Source organism: Stegostoma tigrinum, chromosome 1 (assembly GCF_030684315.1).
Source record: "Stegostoma tigrinum isolate sSteTig4 chromosome 1, sSteTig4.hap1, whole genome shotgun sequence".
Classification (NCBI taxonomy): Eukaryota; Metazoa; Chordata; class Chondrichthyes; order Orectolobiformes; family Stegostomatidae; genus Stegostoma; species Stegostoma tigrinum.
In genome coordinates, this window is record NC_081354.1 from 188,762,549 (window position 1) to 188,787,639 (window position 25,091).

The following is a 25,091-nucleotide window of genomic DNA, read 5'->3' on the forward strand; positions in this document are numbered from 1 at the left end:
ACCATTATTTCATCCTCTTCTATCTTGGTGTCTTTGATGGTGGTTCAGGAATTCTTGGGTGGAGCGAATGGAGTGGCGGGAGTCTTCTACTCGGTGTTTTAGTCTTTGGTGTAGTTCCTTGGCTAATCTGTAGGTTGGTGTTCCCGGTAGCGACACTATGGGCCTGAGGGGGGGCTCCTGGTTTGTGAATTTTTGGTAGTCCGTAGAGGCGTGGTGTGTTGGATCCATCTGGTTTCATTTTTTGGAAGTCTCTCTTGTTTAATTCTCCAGATTTTTGAAGTTTTTGAGTAAGGCTGTGATTCGATTCTCTCGTTGTGGGGTCGGGTCTATCGCCACCTGTTGGTAAGTGTCGGTATCTGCGAGCAGTGTCAGAGATAATGGGAACTGCAGATGCTGGAGATTCCAAGATAATAAAATGTGAGGCTGGATGAACACAGCAGGCCAAGCAGCATCTCAGGAGCACAAAAGCTGACGTTTCGGGCCTAGACCCTTCATCAGAGAGGGGGATGGGGGGAGGGAACTGGAATAAATAGGGAGAGAGGGGGAGGCGGACCGAAGATGGAGAGCAAAGAAGATAGGTGGAGAGGGTGTAGGTGGGGAGGTAGGGAGGGGATAGGTCAGTCCAGGGAAGACGGACAGGTCAAGGAGGTGGGATGAGGTTAGTAGGTAGCTGGGGGTGCGGCTGGGGGTGGGAGGAAGGGATGGGTGAGAGGAAGAACCGGTTAGGGAGGCAGAGACAGGTTGGACTGGTTTTGGGATGCAGTGGGTGGGGGGGAAGAGCTGGGCTGGTTGTGTGGTGCAGTGGGGGGAGGGGATGAACTGGGCTGGTTTAGGGATGCAGTGGGGGAAGGGGAGATTTTGAAACTGGTGAAGTCCACATTGATACCATATGGCTGCAGGGTTCCCAGGCGGAATATGAGTTGCTGTTCCTGCAACCTTCGGGTGGCATCATTGTGGCAGTGCAGGAGGCCCATGATGGACATGTCATCAAGAGAATGGGAGGGGGAGTGGAAATGGTTTGCGACTGGGAGGTGCAGTTGTTTGTTGCGAACTGAGCGGAGGTGTTCTGCAAAGCGGTCCCCAAGCCTCCGCTTGGTTTCCCCAATGTAGAGAAAGCCGCACCGGGTACAGTGGATGCAGTATACCACATTGGCAGATGTGCAGGTGAACCTCTGCTTAATGTGGAATGTCATCTTGGGGCCTGGGATGGGGGTGAGGGAGGAGGTGTGGGGACAAGTGTAGCATTTCCTGCGGTTGCAGGGGAAGGTGCCGGGTGTGGTGGGGTTGGAGGGCAGTGTGGAGCGAACAAGGGAGTCACGGAGAGAGTGGTCTCTCCGGAAAGCAGACAGGGGTGGGGATGGAAAAATGTCTTGGGTGGTGGGGTCGGATTGTAAATGGCGGAAGTGTCGGAGGATAATGCGTTGTATCCGGAGGTTGGTAGGGTGGTGTGTGAGAACGAGGGGGATCCTCTTGGGGCGGTTGTGGCGGGGGCGGGGTGTGAGGGATGTGTCGCGGGAAATGCGGGAGACGCGGTCAAGGGCGTTCTCAATCACCGTGGGGGGGAAGTTGCGGTCCTTAAAGAACTTGGACATCTGGGATGTGCGGGAGTGGAATGTCTTATCGTGGGAGCAGATGCGGCGGAGGCGGAGGAATTGGGAATAGGGGATGGAGTTTTTGCAGGAGGGTGGGTGGGAGGAGGTGTATTCTAGGTAGCTGTGGGAGTCGGTGGGCTTGAAATGGACATCAGTTACAAGCTGGTTGCCTGAGATGGAGACTGAGAGGTCCAGGAAGGTGAGGGATGTGCTGGAGATGGCCCAGGTGAACTGAAGGTTGGGGTGGAAGGTGTTGGTGAAGTGGATGAACTGTTCGAGCTCCTCTGGGGAGCAAGAGGCGGCGCCGATACAGTCATCAATGTACCGGAGGAAGAGGTGGGGTTTGGGGCCTGTGTAGGTGCGGAAGATGGACTGTTCCACGTAACCTACAAAGAGGCAGGCATAGCTGGGGCCCATGCGGGTGCCCATGGCCACCCCCTTAGTCTGTAGGAAGTGGGAGGAGTCAAAAGAGAAGTTGTTGAGTGTGAGGACGAGTTCCGCTAGGCGGATGAGAGTGTCGGTGGAGGGGGCCTGGTCGGGCCTGCGGGACAGGAAGAAGCGGAGGGCCTTGAGGCCATCTCCATGCGGAATGCAGGTGTACAGGGACTGGACGTCCATGGTGAATATGAGGTGTTGGGGGCCAGGGAATTGGAAGTCCTGGAGGAGGTGGAGGGCGTGGGTGGTGTCACGGACATAGGTGGGGAGTTCCTGGACCAAAGGGGAGAAAATGGAGTCCAGATAGGTGGAGATGAGTTCGGTGGGGCAGGAGCAGGCTGAGACGATGGGTCGACCAGGGCAGGCAGGTTTGTGGATTTTGGGAAGGAGATAGAAACGGGCTGTGCGGGGTTGGGGAACAATGAGGTTGGAGGCTGTGGGTGGGAGGTCCCCTGAGGTGATGAGGTCATGAATGGTGTTGGAGATGATGGTTTGGTGCTCGGGTGTGGGGTCATGATCGAGGAGGCGGTAGGAGGTGGTGTCGGAGAGTTGGCGTCTGGCCTCGGCGATGTAGAGGTCAGTACGCCATACTACCACTGCGCCACCCTTGTCTGCGGGTTTGATGGTGAGGTTGGGGTTGGAGCGGAGGGAGCGGAGGGCTGCCCGTTCTGCGGGGGAGAGGTTGGAGTGGGTGAGAGGGGTGGAGAGGTTGAGGCGGTTAATGTCTCGACGGCAGTTGGAGATGAAGAGGTCGAGGGAGGGTAGGAGGCCTGGGGGTGGTGTCCAGGAGGAGGACTTGTGTTGGAAGCGGGTGAAGGGGTCAGTGGAAGGAGGGTTGGGTTCCCGGTTGAAGAAGTAGGCATGCAGGCGAAGACGGCGGAAAAACTGCTCTATGTCCGACCGTGACTGGTATTCGTTGATGTGTGGTTGTAGGGGGACAAAGGTGAGCCCCTTGCTCAGGACTAACCGTTCGTCCGACCCCACCACCCAAGACATTTTTCCATCCCCACCCCTGTCTGCTTTCCGGAGAGACCACTCTCTCCGTGACTCCCTTGTTCGCTCCACACTGCCCTCCAACCCCACCACACCCGGCACCTTCCCCTGCAACCGCAGGAAATGCTACACTTGTCCCCACACCTCCTCCCTCACCCCCATCCCAGGCCCCAAGATGACATTCCACATTAAGCAGAGGTTCACCTGCACATCTGCCAATGTGGTATACTGCATCCACTGTACCCGGTGCGGCTTTCTCTACATTGGGGAAACCAAGCGGAGGCTTGGGGACCGCTTTGCAGAACACCTCCGCTCAGTTCGCAACAAACAACTGCACCTCCCAGTCGCAAACCATTTCCACTCCCCCTCCCATTCTCTTGATGACATGTCCATCATGGGCCTCCTGCACTGCCACAATGATGCCACCCGAAGGTTGCAGGAACAGCAACTCATATTCCGCCTGGGAACCCTGCAGCCATATGGTATCAATGTGGACTTCACCAGTTTCAAAATCTCCCCTTCCCCCACTGCATCCCTAAACCAGCCCAGTTCATCCCCTCCCCCCACTGCACCACACAACCAGCCCAGCTCTTCCCCCCCACCCACTGCATCCCAAAACCAGTCCAACCTGTCTCTGCCTCCCTAACCGGTTCTTCCTCTCACCCATCCCTTCCTCCCACCCCCAGCCGCACCCCCAGCTACCTACTAACCTCATCCCACCTCCTTGACCTGTCCGTCTTCCCTGGACTGACCTATCCCCTCCCTACCTCCCCACCTACACCCTCTCCACCTATCTTCTTTGCTCTCCATCTTCGGTCCGCCTCCCCCTCTCTCCCTATTTATTCCAGTTCCCTCCCCCCATCCCCCTCTCTGATGAAGGGTCTAGGCCCGAAACGTCAGCTTTTGTGCTCCTGAGATGCTGCTTGGCCTGCTGTGTTCATCCAGCCTCACATTTTATTATCTGCGAGCAGTGTGTTCGCTTTCTCAATGTAGTCTGTTCGGTTTAAGATGACTGTCAAGCGTCCTTTGGTCTGCAGGTAGGATAACGATGTTTTTATCTTTTTTGAGTCCTTTCAGGGCTTTCCTTTCTTGTGTATTGAGTGTGTGTCCTTCCTTTTTCCTGCTGAGTGTTGGTGCGACTGTCTGTCTGATGGTTTGCTGGGTTTCTTCTGTGAGTTTGTTGCCTTTCAGTGTTGCTTCTAACGCTGCTAAGAAATCTTTCTTGTCTGCATCCTGGAAGTTGTAATTTAATCCTCTTACTAAGACGGCTTTTTCAGTGTCTGTTAGTGGTCGGTCAGATAAGTTTTTTTTAAAATCCATGCTTCTGTGTTGTTGTTTTGTGTGAGTTTGTCTAGTTTATTCTGCAGGTCTAGTTTTTTTGTTTTCTGTGTTTGCTGCTGTCTGATGTCTATGGCTCGTTGTACTGTGTCTGTCCATTCATGGTCTGTCGCGTTAGTGAGTAAAGTTTTTTGGCGTGAAATTTCCCGGTTGACTGCCAGACTACTCGGACCTCTTGGCATCAGGGTAGCCCACAAACCCACCAACACACTGAAACAGCAGCTAATGAACTTAAAAGACCCTAAACGGACAACAAGCAAAACGAACGTCATCTACAAAATACCTTGCAAGAACTGTGACAAACACTACATTGGACAAACTGGCAGAAAGCTTGCCACCAGGGTACATGAACATCAACTAGCCACAAAACGACATGACCCACTATCACTCGTATCATTACAAACAGATGAGGAAGGACACCACTTTGATTGGGACAACACATCCATCCTAGATGATGGGAACTGCAGATGCTGGAGAATCCAAGATGATAAAATGTGAGGCTGGATGAACACAGCAGGCCAAGCAGCATCTCAGGAGCACAAAAGCTGACATTTCGGGCCTAGGCCCTTCATCAGAGAAGGGGGATGGGGAGAGGGAACTGGAATAAATAGGGAGAGAGGGGGAGGCGGACCGAAGATGGAGAGAAAAGAAGATAGGTGGAGAGAGTATAGGTGGGGAAGTAGGGAGGGGATAGGTCAGTCCAGGGAAAACGGACAGGTCAAGGAGGTGGGATGAGGTTAGTAGGTAGATGGGGGTGTGGCTTGGGGTGGGAGGAAGGGATGGGTGAGAGGAAGAACCGGTTAGGGAGGCAGAGACAGGTTGGACTGGTTTTGGGATGAAGTGGGTGGGGGGGGGGGGGGGGGGGGAAGAGCTGGGCTGGTTGTGTGGTGCAGTGGGGGGGGGGGAAGAGCTGGGCTGGTTGTGTGGTGCAGTGGGGGGAGGGGACGAACTGGGCCGGTTTTGGGATGCTGTAGGGGAAGGGGAGATTTTGAAACTGGTGAAGTCCACATTGATACCATTAGGCTGCAGGGTTCCCAGGCGGAATATGAGTTGCTGTACCTACACCTCCGCTCAGTTCGCAACAAACAACTGCACCTCCCAGTCGCAAACCATTTCCACTCCCCCTCCCATTCTCTTGATGACATGTCCATCATGGGCCTCCTGCACTGCCACAATGATGCCACCCGAAGGTTGCAGAAACAGCAACTCATATTCCGCCTGGGAACCCTGCAGCCATATGGTATCAATGTGGACTTCATCAGTTTCAAAATCTCCCCTTCCCCTACAGCATCCCTAAACTAGCCCAGTTTGTCCCCTCCCCCCACTGCACCACACAACCAGCCCAGCTCTTCCCCTCCCCCCACTGCATCACACAACCAGCCCAGCTCGTCCCCTCCCCTCACTGCACCACACAACCAGCCCAGCTCTTCCCCCCCCCAACCACTGCATCCCAAAACCAGTCCAACCTGTCTCTGCCTCCCTAACCGGTTCTTCCTCTCACCCATCCCTTCCTCCCACCCCAAGCCGCACCCCCATCTACCTACTAACCTCATCCCACCTCCTTGACCTGTCCGTCTTCCCTGGACTGACCTATCCCCTCCCTACCTCCCCACCTATACTCTCTCCACCTATCTTCTTTACTCTCCATCTTCGGTCCGCCTCCCCCTCTCTCCCTATTTATTCCAGTTCCCTCTCCCCATCCCCCTCTCTGATGAAGGGTCTAGGCCCGAAACGTCAGCTTTTGTGCTCCTGAGATGCTGCTTGGCCTGCTGTGTTCATCCAGCCTCACATTTTAACATCCATCCTAGGACGAGCCAAACAGAGACACGCACGAGAATTCCTAGAAGCATGGCATTCCAACCGGAACTCCATCAATAAACACATTGATTTGGATCCAATCTACCATCCCCTGATAAAAAGAACAGGAAATGACATCACCAACACAGGAAATGACATCACCAACCCAAGGAAACCTAACCAGATAAATAGAAAGCGGGACATAACACCAGCGCTTCGTCGGAGGCTCACTGATGATGTTACCTAGAATGGTGACGAAACGTCTGAAAACTAACCTTCCAGCTCAGCGAGCAACTCACATCCAGAACCTCAACCTGAGCTACAAATCTTCTCAAAACTCGCTAAGTTGAAACTTTGTTTTGCTGGTGTTTCGAAGATTCCTTTTCTGATTGTGTTATCAATATAACTTGGTTTTTTGTTCTCATCTTTTATGATATAAGCTTCTAGTCTGTTCTATTATTAAAGAAGTCCTGAAGCCTCATATAATTATGTTTCAGTGACAAACACGTTAACCAAGTTAGAAAAAAAACATGATTTATCAGGCTAGATTTCAATATGGGATCTGACGTGTCCAATAGTACCTTCAACTGGGATCATAAACATCGATATATTTTGACTCAAAAGAAAAATTCCAAAGTATACTGCGTTCAATTCTGGTCTCCCTTCTCTCAGAAAGATGTTGTTAAACTTGAAAGGATTCAGAAAGGATGTTGCCAGGACCACAGGATTTGATTTATTGGGAGAGGCTGAATAGGCTGGGGCTGTTTTCCCTGAAACATCAGAGACTGAGGGGTGACCTCGTAGAGGGGCATGGATAGGATGAATCATCAAGGGCTTTTTCCCAGAGTAGGGGAATCCAAAACTAGAGAGTATAGGTATAAGGTGAGAGAGGAAAGACTTAAAAGGGATCTAAGGGACAATGTTTTCACACAGATGTTGGTGCAAGTATGGACCAGGCTGCCAGAGGAAGTGGTAGAAACTGGTACAGTTGGAATATTTAAAAGGTATCTGGATGAGTACATGAATAGGAATGGTTCAGAAGGATGTAGGCAAACAGGATGGGATCACTTTAGGATATCCGGCTGGCATGGACAAGTTGGACCAAAGGTCTGTTTCTAAGCTGTATTACTCTATGACTGAAATTGAACACAAATATATGAACTGAATACAAAAGGCTATAGTTCAGTTATACAGGGCACTGGTGAAATTACATCTGGAATTCCATAGATAGTACTAGTCTCCTATTGAAGGAAGGGTGTAACTGCTTTGGGAGCAGTTTGGAGAAGATTCACTAGCCCAACTCCTGGAATGCGTAAGTTGCCTTATGAGGAATGGTTGGTCAAGGTAGATTTATATCCACTGGAGTTTAGAAAAGGACCTTGATCGATTAATTTAAGATTCTGAGGAGCCTTGACAGGATGGATGTAGAAAGGAGATGTCTTCTTACGTGAAAAACTAGAAATAGGGAATCACATTAAAATATAAGCAGTTTAAAACATTTAAGACAGAGAAAAGCAAAACTGCTCACAGAAGGTCATCTTTGGTACTCTCTTTCATGAAAGATGGTATGAGCAGAGTCTGCAGCAGTAGATAAATTCTTGATAGGAAATGGAGTAATAGGTTATCGAGAGTAGTGCGGTAATTAGCAATAACCTACTTGAACTGCAGAGCAGGCTGAAAAGGTCAATATAAACAATCTAATTCCTTAAGGTAACCAGGTAGCAGTGAGAGAAAGTATGTAGCCTGTCGGTGTCGTGCAGAACAAGCAGACCTGCAAAGACATTTGTGGATACCTTGCCACTTTCCGATGCCATGTCAAGAGCACAGATCCAACGCGCATGGCCATTCACTTCCACATGCACTGTACCAGTTGCTGCATCATAAATCAGGATCTGGCCACTCCCATATCCAGCTGCAATGGTCCCACTCCACATCTTCACAGATGAGCAAGGGCCTCTGGGAACAGACAATAATTGGCTAGTTACTGCTGGTGGTTCTGTAGTTTGCCACAATCTCCTGCAATGTGATTGACTCTTAACTGCCTTCATGGCAATTAGGGACGGGCAATAAATGCTGGCCAAGCCAGGATCCAAACCCCATAAATGAATAAAAAAAAGCTAAACAGAAATACAAACATGCAAGTTAGGAAAAGGTCATTCAGCCCCTTGAGCTTGCCCTGCCATTTAATAAGCTGATGTTAGTGTGGTCTTACATCTCCTTTCCTACCTTTGCTCGATACCCATTGATTTTCTCGTTCATCAAAGAAACTTGCAGGGTGTGGGAATAAAGGTACATGCAAGCCAGACCTAGTGAAGATGTGACAGTGAACTAGCTGTGTTTCATGACAAAGAAAAACTCACATCTTAGTACAATGGGATTTAAACTCTCAAGCTCTGGGAAACTGGTCCAGTATTTGAAATACTGAGCATTCATAAAGTCAGAAGTTAGAGCCCCTGCAGTGTGGAAACAAGCCATTTGGCCCAACAAGTCTGCACTGACTCTCCGAACAGCATTCCACCCAGACTCAAACCCTCTACCCTATCCCTGTTACCCTGCATTTCCCATAATCCACCTAACCTACACATCCTTGCACACTACAGGCAATTTAGCATGACCAATCCACCTAAACTACACATCCTTGCACACTACAGGCAATTTAGCATGGCCAATCCGCCTAACCTACACATCCTTGGACTGTGGGAGGAAACTGGAGCTCCCAGAGGAAACCCACGCAGACACAGAGAAACTATACAAACTCCACAGAGTTAGACTGAACCTAGGTCTCTGGCATTGTAAGGCAGCAGTGCTATCAACTGAGTCACTGTTTGGCCCCAAACGCAGCAACTTTCAGAATCCACAGGCTCAGTGCAGACTCATGGCTGTTGCAGTGGAGGGGAGTGTGGGTTCCTGGCATTGTCTGCATCCAGCACAGATTCCTGGAGGCAGAGGCAGCTTTAGGCCCAGTACCAGTGGCATTGGCAGCTGCTGCATCAGCAAGGTGGGCCTGAAGCAGACTCATGGTGGCGGTGGGGTGGAGGTTGGGCTAGTCCCCAGCAGCATCGGTGGCATCTACACTGTCATGTCCAGTGAGGGCACATAGTGCCAAGTACCTCGGTGGCAGCGAGATGGCACTGGAGTGGCAACTTTTGTTCCAGTGACGATGGCAAGGCAAGTGGGACTTGTGGCTTATCACCAGGCTCATGGCCCATGATGGAACACTTAACAAGAAGGACTTCCACTTTATTTTTCTGCCTTCGCTTTCTAAGTTTTGCTTTATTTTTTCTGTGTTTTGAGACAGCATCAGAAAGTAGCAACACTATATAACACTTTTAACTGTATTTTGTGACAAAATACATGTGGCACCAAATAAATCAAATTATCTTTGTGTTTCTCCATTAGTCTGTGCACTGACTGCTGGAGTGAGACAAGAAAAAGACATCACTTACCCATAAGCTGCAATCTTGTGCATTAATTTAAAATCTTTCCCCGATTTCCAGATACACAAGACCCCAGAGTCATCAGCTGTCACTAGATCTGCAACACACTCCTATAGAATGAAACCAACATCAATGATTCCCTGGATGACATTTTCTTATCGGATACTTGGGAAAAAATGGGACAGGAGAAAACCCCCGCTCAGATTTGCAATGCACCTGTGCCATGAGCCTTGCTTAAAGTGCCACACCAGACTTCCCACACAGTGCACACTCTAATCCAATCCAATTGTGCCTCAAACAACTTCAGCAATGACTTGGCTTCCCAGAAAATAACTTGTATTTACACACACAGACCTGGAACATATGGGTGCAAACTCATATCTTGGCAAAGAACACATTTTTAAAATTTCTTTTATAGATTCACTAAGGAAGGCCCAACTAAAACCAAGGAGGCTGTGCAAAAAAGTAGCAAAAAGCCCCGTTTATTGGAATGCTTTGTGAATCATACAATTGTGTGTTTTTCTTGGAGTAGTGAGAATAAAAGCAAAACCAGGGAGCCAATGGGTTATTAACAATGTTTTGATTGGCTCCTGGCCAGGTGACCACAGCTTGAACGTAGCCAGTGCAGTGGAAAACTTCTCGAGAGAGCATCAAGAACATCCAGGGCTCTAGCCTTCACAGAAGTACTGGAAGGTGGCCAGAAACAGCTTGTTTTCTTCCACTCACCTTTTTATGCAAAACCCAATCGAGACGTCAAAAGATTTGAAAAGATAAATTCTCAACCAGAGAATGAAAAAGTGTATAGGGGTGCAAACAACCTTGTGACAACAGTAAGGAACTAAAAGGAATGAATAAATTCTGACAGAAACAACTCAAACACCTGAGATTCAGACTGATACAACTGAATTGTGCTTCCATGATTTCCCCACCCTTGATTTTCCATGTCTTGTCTCTTTAAAAAGAAATTAATTTTAAACAATAGAGAGCCAAGTTAGCAATTTGTGCTTATTTTCTTCTATTGGTTACAAACAATGTGTTTTCTGTAAAGAAACCTGGTGAGCAAATTTTTAAACCAGAGTTTGTCAGTCAGGTAAAATAGAGATTTTGAATAATTTGATTAATTTTTTTAACATATGAATTGAAAAAATTAGACAATGACTACAAGCCATTTCCAGGAAATACCAAAACTAAACTAAGCAATGGCCATCTCCAATAAGAGGCAAAATAAACACCAGCCCTTGACATTCAATGGTGTTAGCATCACTGAATCCCTCACTATCAACATCCTGAGGGTTACCATTAACCAGAAATTCAGCTGGGCTCACCAAATAAATACAATGGCTACAAGAGCAGGCTGGGAATACTGCGGCGAATAATTCACCTCCTGAGTCCCCAGATCCTGTCCACCACCTACAAGGCACAAATCAGGAGCATGACGGAATACTCCCCACTTACTTGGACGGGTGTAGCTCCAACAACATTCAAGAAGCCTGACATTCAGGACAAAGGAGTCCACGTGATTGGCAGCCCACCCTCAAGCATCCACTCCCCCCACTATCGTCAGTAGCAGCAGTGTGTTCTACCTACAAGACGCACTGCAGAAATTCACCAAAGATTCTTAGACAGCACTTCCCAAACTCACAAGCTCATAGATCAAGAGGAAGAAGGGCAGCAGACACTTGGGAACATCACCACGTGCGAGATCCCTTCACCATATTGACTTGAAAATACATTACTATTCCTTCAATGTCATTGGATCAAAATCACAGAACTCTTTCCCAAAGGGCACTGTAGGTCAACCAACAGCACATGGACTGCTGTGAGTCAAGGTGGCAGCGTAACATCACCTTCAACCAGGGAAATCAATCTGGCTAGCCAGTATTGCACACACGAATAAACAACAGCAATCTCACAATGTTATAGAATACCATACTCCTTGCATTGTATAAGCATTCCAGTCAAGTCAACATAAAGCAAAGAGACAAAAAAGTACAAAAGAGACCATCAAAACCCAGTATGGTTTGACTTGGGGCTGGCTCCAAGAGTTATCAGTCCCCAAAACACACAGGAACTCAAGCCATTGAGAATGCTCCACCATTCAATACCATCATGATTGATCAAACACTTCAGTTTCTTTTACCCACCCCAACCCCATATCCCTGCACACCACTGGAAATCAGAAATCTATTAGCCTCTAACTTAAGCATATTCAATGATCAAGCTTCCATTGCCCTCCTTGATAAGAATTCCAAATATTCACATCCCACTGAGTAGAAGTAAATTCTCCTCATCTTGGAGATGCTGTTATTTACAACTGGAGAATTAAGGGCTGTGCCGCCTATTCCATACCAGAGTTAAGGACATCTCATCCAGGCTGAACAAGAAGCTGGAGAGGAGGGATCCATTTATTGTCATCCATGTTGGTACTATTTACTTTAATGAATGCAGTATTTGGGATAAAATGAATAATTTCACTGCACAAGTGGAGGTTAACGGGCAATAACCATAATCATGGCAAGATCACAAGGGGATTGAAGTTTGGAACAGAAAATTCAGGGGTATGTGACCTTTCGAAAGAGGTGGCAGGAAGGAAAGAATCGACACAATGCGACCCATCTTCGTATCATCCACGAACTTGCTAATCCACCCTTCCACTCCTTTGTTCAAATCATTTTCAAAAATCACAAATAGAAGAGAATCCAGGACAGATCCTTGTGGTACACCACTCGTAAATGAGCACCATGCTGAATATTTTCTGTCCACTACCACCCTTTGTCTTCTAAGGGTCAGCCAATTCTGAACCCATCTGCGACATTTCCCCCTATCCCATGTCCCCTTACCCTCTGCATGACCCTACCATGGGGAACCTTATCAAACACCGTACTTAAATCCATGCATACCACATCCACTGCTCTATCTTCATCCATGTGTTTACTCACCTCTTCAATGAATTCAATAAGGTTTGTGGGGCATGATCTACCCTCACAAATCCATGCTGACTATCACGAATCAAACTGTGCCTTTCCAAGTGACCATAAATCCTGTCTCTCAGAGCTCTTTCCAATAATTTGCCCACCACTGACGTAAGACTAACTGGCCTGTTCTTTTGACGGTTATCCTTATTCCCTTTTTTGAACAAGGGAATGACGTTTGCCTCGCTCAAATCTTCTGGCGCTGTACCCGTGGGCAGTGAGGACAACATAACCATCGCCAAAGGCCTTGCGAGCTCTTCCCTCGCTTCCCACAGAATCCTTGGATAAATCCCATCAGGCCCGGGGGGCTTATATATCTGCAAGCACACCTTCCTTACTAACATTGACCTTCTCTAGCCTACCAGCTTGTTTCACTCTGACCTCGTCTACAACTAGGTCCCTCTCAGTATTCATCAAGGGCCTCTCTATCTCTTTAGGCTCTGTGCACAAATTTCATTTACAAACCTTGATTGGCCCTACCCTTTCTCTGGTTATTCTCTTATTCCTCACATATGTATAAAATGCCTTGGAGTTTTCCTTGATCCTGTCTGCCAAGGTTTTCTCATGCCCCCTCATAGCTCTTCTAAGCTCTTTCTTCAGCTCCTTCCTGGATAACTTGTATCCCTCTAGATTCTTTTCCATTCCTTGTTTTCTAAACCTTACATAAGCCTCCATCTTCCTCTAAACCAGTTGTTCGACCTCTCTTGAGAACCAAGGCTCCCTCACTTGACTGCATCTTCCCTGCCTGCGAGGGACAAACATATCAAGCACACGTAGGATGCATTCCTTAAACAATCTCCACATTTCAATAGTGCTCTTCCCCTTCAGCATCTGTTCCCATTTTATGTTACCCAGTTCTTGCCTAACAGAATTGTAATTACCCTTCCCCCAATTATAAACCTTACCCTGCTGTATGTACCTATCCTTTTCCATGACTATTGTAAAAGTAACAGAGTTATGATCGCTGTCACCAAAATGCTATCCTACCAACAGGCCTAACACTTGGCCCGGTTCATTGCCAAGCACCAAATCCAAAGTGGCCTCTCCTCGTGTTGATCCATCTACACACTGTGTCAGGAATCGTTCCTGAACGCACTGGACAAAATCTGCTCCATCTTAACTATTACAACTAAAATGTTTCCAATCAATATTTGGAAAGTTGAAGTCACCTGTGACTACAACCCTGTGATTTCTGCACCTTTCCAGTATCTGCCTCCCAATCCGCTCCTCCACTTCTCTGCAAGTATTACAGGGTCTGTAAAAAACCACAACAAAGTGACTGCTCCTTTCTTGTTCTGGACCTCAACGCAAACTGACTCTGTAGACAGAGATAATGGGAACTGCAGATGCTGGAGAATCCAAGATAACAAAGTGTGAAGCTGGATGAACACAGCAGGCCAAGCAGCATCCTAACAGCTTTTGTGCTCCTAAGATGCTGCTTAACTCTGTAGACATATTATTCTCAAACCGCATTTCAGTAGCTGCTATACTCAGCCCGACTAACAATGCCACTCCCCCACCTCTTTTTCCATTCTCCCTATTTCTTTTAAAACATCTAACTCCCGGAACTTCCAACAATCATTCCTGTCCCTGAGGTATCCAAATTTCTGTAATGGCCACAACATCGTAGCTCCATCGTAACTCACCCATGCTCTAAGTTCATCCGCTTCATTTCTGATACTTCTAGCGTTGACGTAGACACACCTCAAACTATCTTGGTGTCTGCAATTACGCTCCAGCGACCTCATTTCTTTATAAACAAACTCACTCCCTGTTGTGTCTGTGGAAGGCTGAATACCTCATCCTCTGAATTATAAATCCAGTTCCCCACCCCCTGCCATCACATACAGCTCGAGCAAACCTCCCTCCCAGGATATTTGTGCCCTTCCCATTCCAGTGCAACCCGTCCTTACTGTACAGGTCCCAGCTTCCCCAGAACGTGCTCCAATTATCCACATAACAGAAGTCCTCCCTCCTACACCAGCCCTGTAACCACATGTTTAGCTGCACTCTCTCCCTATTTCTTACCTCATTATCATATGGCACTGGTAGTAATCCAGAGATAACGACTCCATTTGTTCATAAGACCATAAGAACATAAGATATAGGAGTGGAAGTAAGGCCATTTGGCCCATCAAGTCCACGCCGCCATTTAAATCATGGCTGATGGGCATTTCAACTCCACTTCCCTGCACTCTCCCCGTTGTCCTGGACTTCAGCTTCCAACCTAACTCCCTGTACTCGTTTTTCACATTCTCCACCCTTTTTCTACCTATGTCATTGATACCGATGTGTGTACCATGACTGCTGGTTGCTCACCCTCCCCATTAAGGATCTTGAAGACATAATCCGAGACATCACAGACCCTGGCACCCGGGAGGCAACATACCAGCCATTCATCTCGTTTGCATCCACAGAATCGTCTGTGCCTCTTACTATCGAATCCCCCACTACAATTGCTCTCCTATTCTCTCCCCTTCCCTTCTGTGTCACAGGGCCAGGCTCAGTGCCAGAGGCCTGTCCGCTATGGCCTTTCCCTGGTAGGTTGATCCGCCCCAACTGTATCCAAAATGGTATACTTGTTATTGAGGGGAATGGCCACAGAGGATCCCTGCACTGTCTGCCTGTTCCCTTTCCCCTTCCTGTCAGTCACCCAGTTACCTTTTTCCGCTACCTTGGGTGTGACCACCTCCTTATAACTCCTCTCTATCACCTCTTCAGCCTCCCAAATTATCCAGAGTTCATCCAGCTCCAGCTCCAGTTCCCTAACGCAGTTTTTGAGGAGCTGGAGATAATGGGAGCACTTCTCGCAGGTGAAGTCAGAGAGGACACCAGCAGTGACCCTTACCTCCCACATCCTGCAAGAGGAGCATGCAACTGCCCTCACTTCCATTCCCTCTACTCCTCACACTTGAGTCTTTTACCCAAGTCTGTGCTAGCTTTCAGGCCGCCAAGCCAAGTGTACAGCAGATGCTGGGCATCAATCCTCGAGGCCTCGCTTGCAGTCTCCAAGGGACTCGCTGCCACCCGCGCATTGGCCTCCACTCCACTCACCTCCCAGGCACACCTGGGGTGTGGTATTATCGCCAGACTGTCAATCCAGAGACCCAGGTAATGTTCTGGGAACCAGGGTTTGAATCCTGACAACAAACTGTGGAATTTGAATTCAATAAATATCTGGAATTAAGAATCTCTTGATGACCGTGAATCCATCGTCGATTGTCAGAAAAACCCATCTGGTTCACTAATGTTCTTTAGGGAAGGAAACTGCCATCCGTACCTGGTCTGGCCTACACATGACTCCAGACCCACAGCAATGTGAGTGACTCATAACTGCCCTCTAGGCAATAAATGCTTCCTAGCCAACAATGCCCCCATCCTGTGAATGAAATTTTAAAAACTTTTTTAAAAACTTGTCACCCCTACGCTGGCCTGCCCTGCCTGTATATCTACCTGTAACCTAACAACCTTCTTCACTAACAACCACTGTATCGATCTTGGTGACATCTGCAAATTTGTTTAACATTCTCCCCACATTGTCATCAATGTCACTTATGCATATAACAAACAATAAGAGACCCAGCACTGATCGCATTGGTACTCAGCCTCCAATTCACTCAAGCAGCCTTCTACCACTATCCTTTGAGACCTTCTACTAAGCCAATTTCTGATTCATCTCTCCAAGTTTCCCTCAATTCCACGTTCTTTAACCTTATCAATCTGTCTCTGATGTGGCACCTTGTCAAAAGCTTTGCTAAAATCCATATAAACTACATCAACTGAACTTGCCTCATCTATACACTTGATCACATTTTCAAAAAATTCTAACAAATTTGTTAAGCATGACCCCACTCTGACAAAGCCATGTTGACTACCCCTATTGAATCCATGTCTTTTCAAGTAGGTATTAATTTGCTCCTCCAGGATTTTCTCCAATTTTTTTCTCTACCACTCATAAGACTCGCCAGTCCTCTACCACTTCTCTTAGAAAGTGGAGCAGCATTTGCTGTCATCCAGTCTTCTGGCGCTTCCCCCAGGGCCAGAGAGGAATAAAAATTTGGCCCTGCAATTTCCTACCTTGCCTCCCACAGCCTCCTGGTGTGCAATTCATCTGGGCCAGGGGATTTGGCTGATTTTAAGCCCAACAGTACCTCCTATACCTCCCTATTTCCTCTGCCAAACCATGCAAGTTCCTCACACTCCCCTTTCCTGAATTCCAAACCTACGTTCTCCTTTTACAGAGTGAAGGCCAAAGAGAAGTATTCATTCAACTCCCTTCCAATATCCTACAGCTTCACACACAAGATACCCCCTTGGTCTCTACTCTTTCCCTGGTTAACTCTTTTCCTTTAATGTATCTACAAAATATTTTAGGATTTTCCTAACTCTGATTGTAAGTCCTTTATCATCCTCCCTTTCTGGTCTTTAATTGCTTAAGTTCTCTCCTGCACTTCCTGTATAACTTGTCAATTATAATTTTGTTTCCTTCCTCTTTTTTTTAAATGCTTTTGTATATAAATGTGAGTTAGAAAAAAAATTCCCCTGGGATTTGACTGCTGTAATAAACCTTACTATCTATCTATCGCAGCCTTAAATACTCACAAGGACTTTGCCCCCCATGGCTCTCAACTCTCTGAGAGAAGAAATTCCTTATCATCTCAGTCTTAAACCGGTGCCCTTTTATTCTGACATTATGCCCTCTAGTCCTAGACTATCCCACGAGAGATACATCCTCTCAGCATTTACTCTGTCAAGGCCCGTACCAAACCTATCCATTTCAATGTGATCACCTTTTGTAAATTCACTTCTTCTAAATTCGAGTCAGAGTCCCAATCTGTTTAACTTTGCTCATTAGACAATCCCTCCATGCCAGGGATCATCCTCATGAACCTTCTCCAAACTGTCCCCAGTGAAATTATATACTTCCTTAACAAAGGAGACCCAAAGTGATCACAGTACTCCAGATGAGGTCTCACCAGCACCTTGTGCAGTTACAGTAGGACTTCCCAAGTCCTACACTCCAAATCCCTTGAAATAAAGGCCAACATTCCATTAATAAAGAATAGTACAGCAAGGAACAAGGTCCTTCAGCCCACCAAGGCTGCACCGACACGTGATGCCTTTCTAATTAAAAACCCTTTGCCCCTTAAACATTGCTATTGTATCCACATCCACTATCTCTTCTGGCAGGCACTTCTGTGTATATCACCCTCTGTGTAAAAATCCTGCTTCTCACATCTCCTTTAAATTTACCCTCGTTATCTTAAACCTAGGTTTACCAGGAACTGACATTGCGAAAGAATGTGTTAAAAAGAAGCTGTCAACTCCCTTGAGCCTTCTAAATTTGAAGGGACATACTGCTATTAGAGCAACCTGGATAAAATACTCAAATTATCCGTTGTATCCATGTCTCATCATCATTTTGTAAACTTCCATCAGGTCACGCTCATTCTTCAAAATTCAAGTGAAACAGACTAAGTTTGTCTAAACTGTCCTCTTGGTTAATGCCCTCCAAACCAGGCAACATTCTGGTAAACTGTTTCTGTACTCTCTCCAAAGCCTCCACATCCTTTTGGCAGTGAGAGGACCAGAACTGTAGACAATATTCCAAACGATACTGACCTAAAGTGCTATTCAGCTGCAACATGACTTGTTAACTTTTATAATCTATGCCACAACTGAAGTAGTCAAGCATACCATATGCCTCCTGACCACATTATGTACTTGTGATGCCACTTTCAGGAAACTGTGGACCCACCGCATCCCAAAACCAGCCCAGTTCGTCCCCTCCCCCCACTGCACCACACAACCAGCCCAGCCTGTCTCTGCCTCCCTAACCTGTTCTTCCTCTCACCCATCCCTTCCTCCCACCACAAGCCGCACCTCCATTTCCTACCTGCTAACCTCATCCCACCTCCTTGATCTGTCCCTCTTCCCTGGACTGACCTATCCCCTCCCTACCTCCCCACCTATACTATCCTCTCCACCTATCTTCTTTTCTCTCCATCTTCGGTCCGCCTCCCCCTCTCTCCCTATTTATTCCAGAACCCTCTCCCCATTCCCCCTCTCTGATGAAGGGTCTAGGCCCGAAACGTCAGCTTTTGTGTTCCTGAGATGCTGCTTGGCCTGCTGTGTTCATCCAGCTTCACACTTTATTATCGAGGTCCTAGCACCGATCCCTGCAGAACACCATTGGTCCCAGATCTTCAATCCAAAAAACATCGATCCTACACTATTCTGTCTTCCATGACTAAGACAGTTTTGTATCCATCGTACCAGCTCAGTGCAGATCCTATATGACTTCAGCTTTGTATCAGCCTTGTCAAAGGCCTTGCTAATGTCAATGCAAACAACATCTACCACCGTGCACTCATCAATCATCTTTGACATTCCTCAAAAAATTCAACTAAGGTTGTGAGTCAGGACCTTCTCCACTCAAAGCCATGCTGCTTACTGCTAGTAAGCCCGGATTTTTGCCAACGTGAGCAAATCCTATCCCTAAGAATTTCCCTACCACTGACATAAGGCTCACCAGACTGTAACTTTCCAGATTATCCCTGTGATTCTTCTTAAACAATGGAACAAGATTAACTAATTTCCTGTCCTGTGGGACATCACCTGTGACTAAAGAGAATACAAAAAATTCATACCAGACTCCAACAATTTCCTCCTTTGCCTCCTCAGTATTATGGGATAGATCCCATCAAATTAATGGGGCTTGTCTCCCTTAATGTTTTACAAAACACCCACCACCACCTCCTCCTTTATACAGACATGCCCTAGAAGAGCAACATACCCCTCTGAGACTCACCATCCACCATTCCTTCTCCTTTCTGAACACCAAAGCAAAGTATTTGTTAACGGCCTCACCCACTTCCTTCAGCTCCATGCACAAATTCCCTCCTGTGATCTTGAGTGGTCCTATCCTTTCTCCAGCTACCAACTTGCTCCATAGATATGTATAAAACACACTGGGATTTTCCTTAATCCTGTTTGCCAAAGACACTTCATGGCCCATTTTAGCTTTCCTAATTCTTTTTTTTGAGGTCTTTCCAACTATCTTTGTATTCTTCGAAAGTTCTGTCTGCCTTCAGTATTATAAACCTCATGTATGCTTCCTTTTTCTTTCTAAGCTCTCAATTTCTCATCATCCAAGGTTCCTAAATCTTGCCATCCTTATCCTTCATTTTCAAAGGAATGCGTTGGGCCTGAACTCCAATCAACTAGCCTTTAAAAGATTCCCACATGCCAGATACAGACTTACCCTCAAACAGCCACCCCCAATCTATATTCTCCACTTTTTGCCTAATATTATGGTAGCTAGCCCTCACCCAGTTTAATACTTTCACCCAAGGACTATTCTTGCCCTGATCACTAAGCAAGTCAAAACTTACAGAATTATGCTCACTGTTGCCGAAATGCACCCCCACTGACACTTTGATCACATGGCCAGGCTCGTTCTCCAGTGCTAATTCTAGTGTGGCCCCTTCCCTCATTAGACTATTTAGAGATTATTTTTAAAATATATATCTTAGACACAACTAACAATCTACACCCCCATGCTCCCATCTCCCCCTGGCACTAAGCAAGCCCCATACAAAAATCAGTCAACTGAAAACCACCCACCACAACAAACCTGCTGTTTTCACATTTTTCCATAATGTTTTCACACATCTGTTCCTCTACCACCCACTGGCTTGGGAGGCCTGTCGAGAGGTTTGTACTATAATCCCATTAAAGTGATGGCACCCTTCCTATTCCTGAGTTCTGCCTGAATGGCCTCACTGGATTAGCCCGCTAACATTAGCATCCCTCACTACAGCTGTGAAATTCTCCCTTACCACTGACATATTCCCCTACCTTTTTTACTTGCCACCCCATCTCACCTGAAACATCTAAATCCTGGTATATTAAGCTGCACGTCTTGTCCCTCTATCAAACCAAGTCTCTGTAATAGCCGTAAGTATTCACCTAAGGTCTAAGTTTATCTGCTTTACTTGTCATACTCCTTGCACTAAAGCAAATACACCTCAGACCACCAGTCCTGCCATGTTTAGTAACCTCCCCTATTTGTTCTTTCTCTTAACCTTACTGGCCTCTGTCTCTAATTAGGAAGCAGGCGTTCCTGAATACCTGCTGTCCCTTTGTGCTTGCTTCATGTGTTTCATGCATAAGTAACCCAAAGTTCCTTTGTATTTTAGCTTCCTGCAGTTTTTCTCTGCTTAAATAATATTTTGTTCATTTGTTCTTAGTCCAAAATGAATAACTTCACATTTCTCCACACTATACGCCATTTACCAACTTTTAACCCCACATACTTAACCTATCGTTATCTATCTGTAAACTGTTTGAATTGCCCTCACAACCTGCCTTTCCACCCATTTTTGTGTCATCTGCAAATTAGGCTACAGCACATTTACTTCCTCCAAGCCATTAATATAAATTGTAACATCTGTAGTGTGTAACATGTGTTTCTCTTACTTGACACAGCATTAAAAAGTTTCTAAAGGTTTCACATTTATGACTGCACTGTCACCTTATTTTCAGAGCAATCACATGCGATGTCAGTGATGGGGTCCCTGTGCTGTTCAAGTACTTCAGACACAGTGATGTTGGTTCCTTTTGGGGGAACATTGAAGACTAGGATTGATCCTGTTGAGATGCCTGTAATGAGAGGAACACACACTCAGGATGTCTCAGGAATGCAGTAGTTAGAGAATAAAGTATGAAATGCTGCAGGCTGCAAACTGAGTCAATATTGAAGAATATGGGAGATGGCAGCAGATAACACAGCGTGTGAAGTGACATTACCTGCAGATTTTGTACATTCAAAGCATTAACTTCTTTGTTCCTGACAGATGCTGTCTGATCCCAACATTATCTCTTCATCATGTTATACAGTATCAGTATAGTGGAATGACTTAGAAATATTGAGGGTGGCATGTGCACACAATACAGTCTGGGTGAGGAACTTGAAATTCCATCATCAACAGCAGTTTGAGAACCAAAAAGAGAAAATAAACTTGACCTTGCCTTTACAGTCTACCTTGTTGCATTTGCATCTTTTGACATCAGGTCTTCTGCAATCTCCTTCTGAGTTGTGACGAACAAGCTGACTTTTCCCAGAATCCTCCTCAGTCACTTCTCACTACTGCCCTCAGTCATGATCTCATTGAATGTCAGACCAGACTCGATGGGCGGTATCACCTACTTCTGCTCCTTTGTCTTATGGTCTTATTCTAGTCCAGTGACATTAACACTTGGCCGCTATTTTTCCATGCATTATATTTGTAACTTGTTTATCATCGTGGTTGAGTCACTGATTATGCTCAGAAGAGGCTGCCAATGTTCTTTTATAACAAAAGAAAATCAAAGTTTATTAAACACAAAGAAAAAAAAACTCACTACTTTGTAGTGCACATGAAGAATCTGAAATGGTTTTATTACAAATATTGGAAGGAAAATTTTACCCTATTACCCTCACAACAGCCTTATTGACCTGAGTAAAGAGTCACCTGTCTTCACAACAAAATTGCTTGCTCGGTTAGAATGGTTGTAATTAGTTTCTGAAGTATTTTTCATTCTGACCTCTGAACACTTTCAGGGATTTCCATACCCTCAGTTTCGAGCAGCTCTTAGTTTGAGGTTTCTTCCTAAACCTAGCAATATTTTCCTCCATCTTGATTGTTTTGAAGGCTGCTGTTCCACCATTTCTATTCTCGTTGAAACTGCACAGCTTCTGGATAGTTTTGCCTTTCTATCTCCTTGAGTCACAGGACAATTATTAGATAACAAGATACAGAAGCAGAATTAGACCATTCGGCCTATTGAGTCTGCTCCTGCAGTCAAACATGGCTGACACATTTCTCAACCCCATTCTCCCTTTAACCCTTGATGCCCTTACTAATTAAGAAGCTACCTAACTCTGGCTTAAATACACTAAATGACTTTGCCCCCACAGTTTTGTGTCATTGAGTTCCACAGATTGAGCACTATCTTTACTCAGAGAGAGGTAAGGGCATGGAATGCCCAGCCTGCCAATGTAAGACCATAAGACATAGGAGTGGAAGTAAGGCCATTCGGCCCATCAAGTCCACTCCACCATTAAAATCATGGCTGATGGGCATTTCAACTCCACTTCCCTGCACTCTCCCCGTAGCCCTTGATTCCTTGTGATATCAAGAATTTATCGATCTCTGCCTTGAAGGCATCTAACGTCCTGGTCTCCACTGCTTCTGTGGCAATGAATTCCACAGGCCCACCACTCTCTGGCTGAAGAAATGTCTCCTCATTTCCGTTTTAAATTTACCCCCTCTAATTCTAACGCTGTGCCCACGGGTCCTGGTCTCCCCGCCTAACAGAAACAACTTCCCAGTGTCCACCCTTTCTAAGCCACACATTATCTTGTAAGTTTCTGTTAGATCTCCCCTCAACCTTCTAAACTCTAATGAGTACAATCCCAGGATCTTTAGCCGTTCATCGTACGTTAAACCCACCATTCTAGGGATCATCCATGTGAATCTCCGCTGGGCATGCTCCAGCGCCAGTATGTCCTTCCTGAGGTGTGGGGCCCAAAATTGGACACAGTATTCTAAATGGGGCCTAACTAGAGCTTTATAAAGTCTCAGAAGCACATCGCTGCTTTTATATTCCAACCCTCTTGAGATAAACGACAACATTACGTTCGCTTTCTTAATCATGGACTCTACCTCCAAGTTAACTTTTAGAGAATCCTGGACCAACACTCCCAGATCCCTTTGTACTTCTGCTTTATGAATTTTCTCACCGTTTAGAAAATAGTCCATGCCTGTATTCTTTTTGCCAAAGTGCAAAACCTCGCATTTGCTCATGTAGTCAACTCAGCCACATTAGGAGCATTTAAACAGTCCTTGGAGAAGCATATGGATGTTGATGGGATAGTGTAGGGGGATGGGCTTAGATTAGTTCACAGCTTGGAACAACATCAAGGACCGAAGGGACTGTTTTGTGATTTTTGTAAACTGTATTGTTTTATGTTCTATGTATCTGGCTGAAGAAATTCGTCTTAGTCTCAATCCCTTTGTGTTTCAGATTTTCAAAGTCTTTCCCCATTTAGAAACAGTCTACTTCTCTATTCTCCCTATCAAAGTACAACCTACCTAAGAAGTCGGGAAGGAGTTGGGTTGCGACTCGAAACCACGTGGTGGGAGCTGAACACGCAGGTTGTGACCTGCAGCGACGTGGATCGAGCGTGGGTCGGAGCAATGGCAGCAGATCAAGAGTGGGCCAGCGAGGCAGCAATGACGAGATCGAGTCAATGAGGCAGAGGTGGCGACAGGAAACTGGTGAAGCAGCCAAGATGGGACAGTAAAGGCAGCCCAGAGCAAGATGTTGGCAGTGGCATGGTGTGGGCTGGAAAACCTGGAGCTGGGCTGTGGTGGAGGCATGGCATGGGCTGGAAAGCCCTGAGTGGAACTGCAGCAATGGGCAGGAAAGTTGGACTGTCCTAAGTTATCATTTTTCTCTTTCATCTTATTCTAAGTTAAAGTGAATGGCGCTGTATACATACGGCAAAGGTACACACTTTTCACTATTTTTACATTGAATACACGTGATAATAAATCATTCAATTCAATAACATCAGTTTCCCACACTGTATTTCAGTTGCCATTTCTTTTCCCACTCTCCTCTCCTGCCCAAGTACTTCTGCAGCCTCCCTGGTAGCAGAGTAAAATGCTCCTGCTAGAGCTCCTCTGTTCTGCCTGTTCTTTTTCTTTTTTAATCCCTCTCCCCTTAGTCCCGGAGGCAAAGCCTGGAGCAGCAGCAAGCATGGGCAACGAGGGCCCGGATCAGCATGTGGGCAGCGGAAGTGGCGCGTAGGCAGCGAGTCCCAGGCAGAGACCACTGCAGGGGAGGCAGTCCTGGAACGTACCTTGGAGTAATCGAGTGCCAGCACGGAGCGGACTGGAGGCTTGAAGTGGAGTGGGGGCAGCTGTTGGACTACAGACTGGTGCGGGTTGTCCGACCATGTGCGGAAGACCTGCACTCAGCTGCTACAATATAATTTTTCTTTGAAATTATTTGACCTGCTGGAAAGTTAATCCTTTAATGATGCCTTATATCTAACTTACTTTTTTAAACTCTGTAAAGTAATGTAACTACATTTTATTCCTCTTTTGTATCCAAGATTTATACCTTGGAACTTGCACCTGAGATGGGGCCATAAGAGGCAGACATTGTAAAAGCTTTTCACTGCACTTCTACACATGACAATGAAGGATATCTTATTCTATTCAACATTCTCTGTCCCTCCACTTAGTTCTGTGTCATCTGCAAACTTAGCAACAATGTCCTCGGTCCCTTTGTTCAGATCATTAATGGATAACATGAATAGCTGTGGTCCCAACACTGACCTTTGCAGAAATCCACTGGTCATTGGCTGCCATCCTGAAAAACATCCATTTATCCCCACTCTCTGCCTTCTGCCAGTCAGCCAATCTTCTATCCATACCAGTACCTTGCCCTTAACGCCAACGGCTCTTATTCAG

The 25,091-nt window shown here is 46.4% G+C and overlaps 1 protein-coding gene across 3 annotated transcripts in view; it reads right to left on the reverse strand.

The window, feature by feature from the left end:
* wdr54 (WD repeat domain 54) overlaps positions 1-25,091 on the reverse strand; it is a 90,894-nt gene that overhangs the window by 10,893 nt on the left and 54,910 nt on the right. For all 3 annotated transcript variants that reach the window (XM_059650762.1, XM_059650757.1, XM_059650756.1), the window contains 3 exons: positions 21,101-21,228; positions 9,602-9,702; positions 7,949-8,111 (listed from right to left, as the gene is read on the reverse strand). In XM_059650762.1, coding sequence (XP_059506745.1) covers positions 7,949-8,111; positions 9,602-9,702; positions 21,101-21,228 — 392 coding nt within the window. The remainder of the gene's footprint in view (positions 1-7,948; positions 8,112-9,601; positions 9,703-21,100; positions 21,229-25,091) is intronic.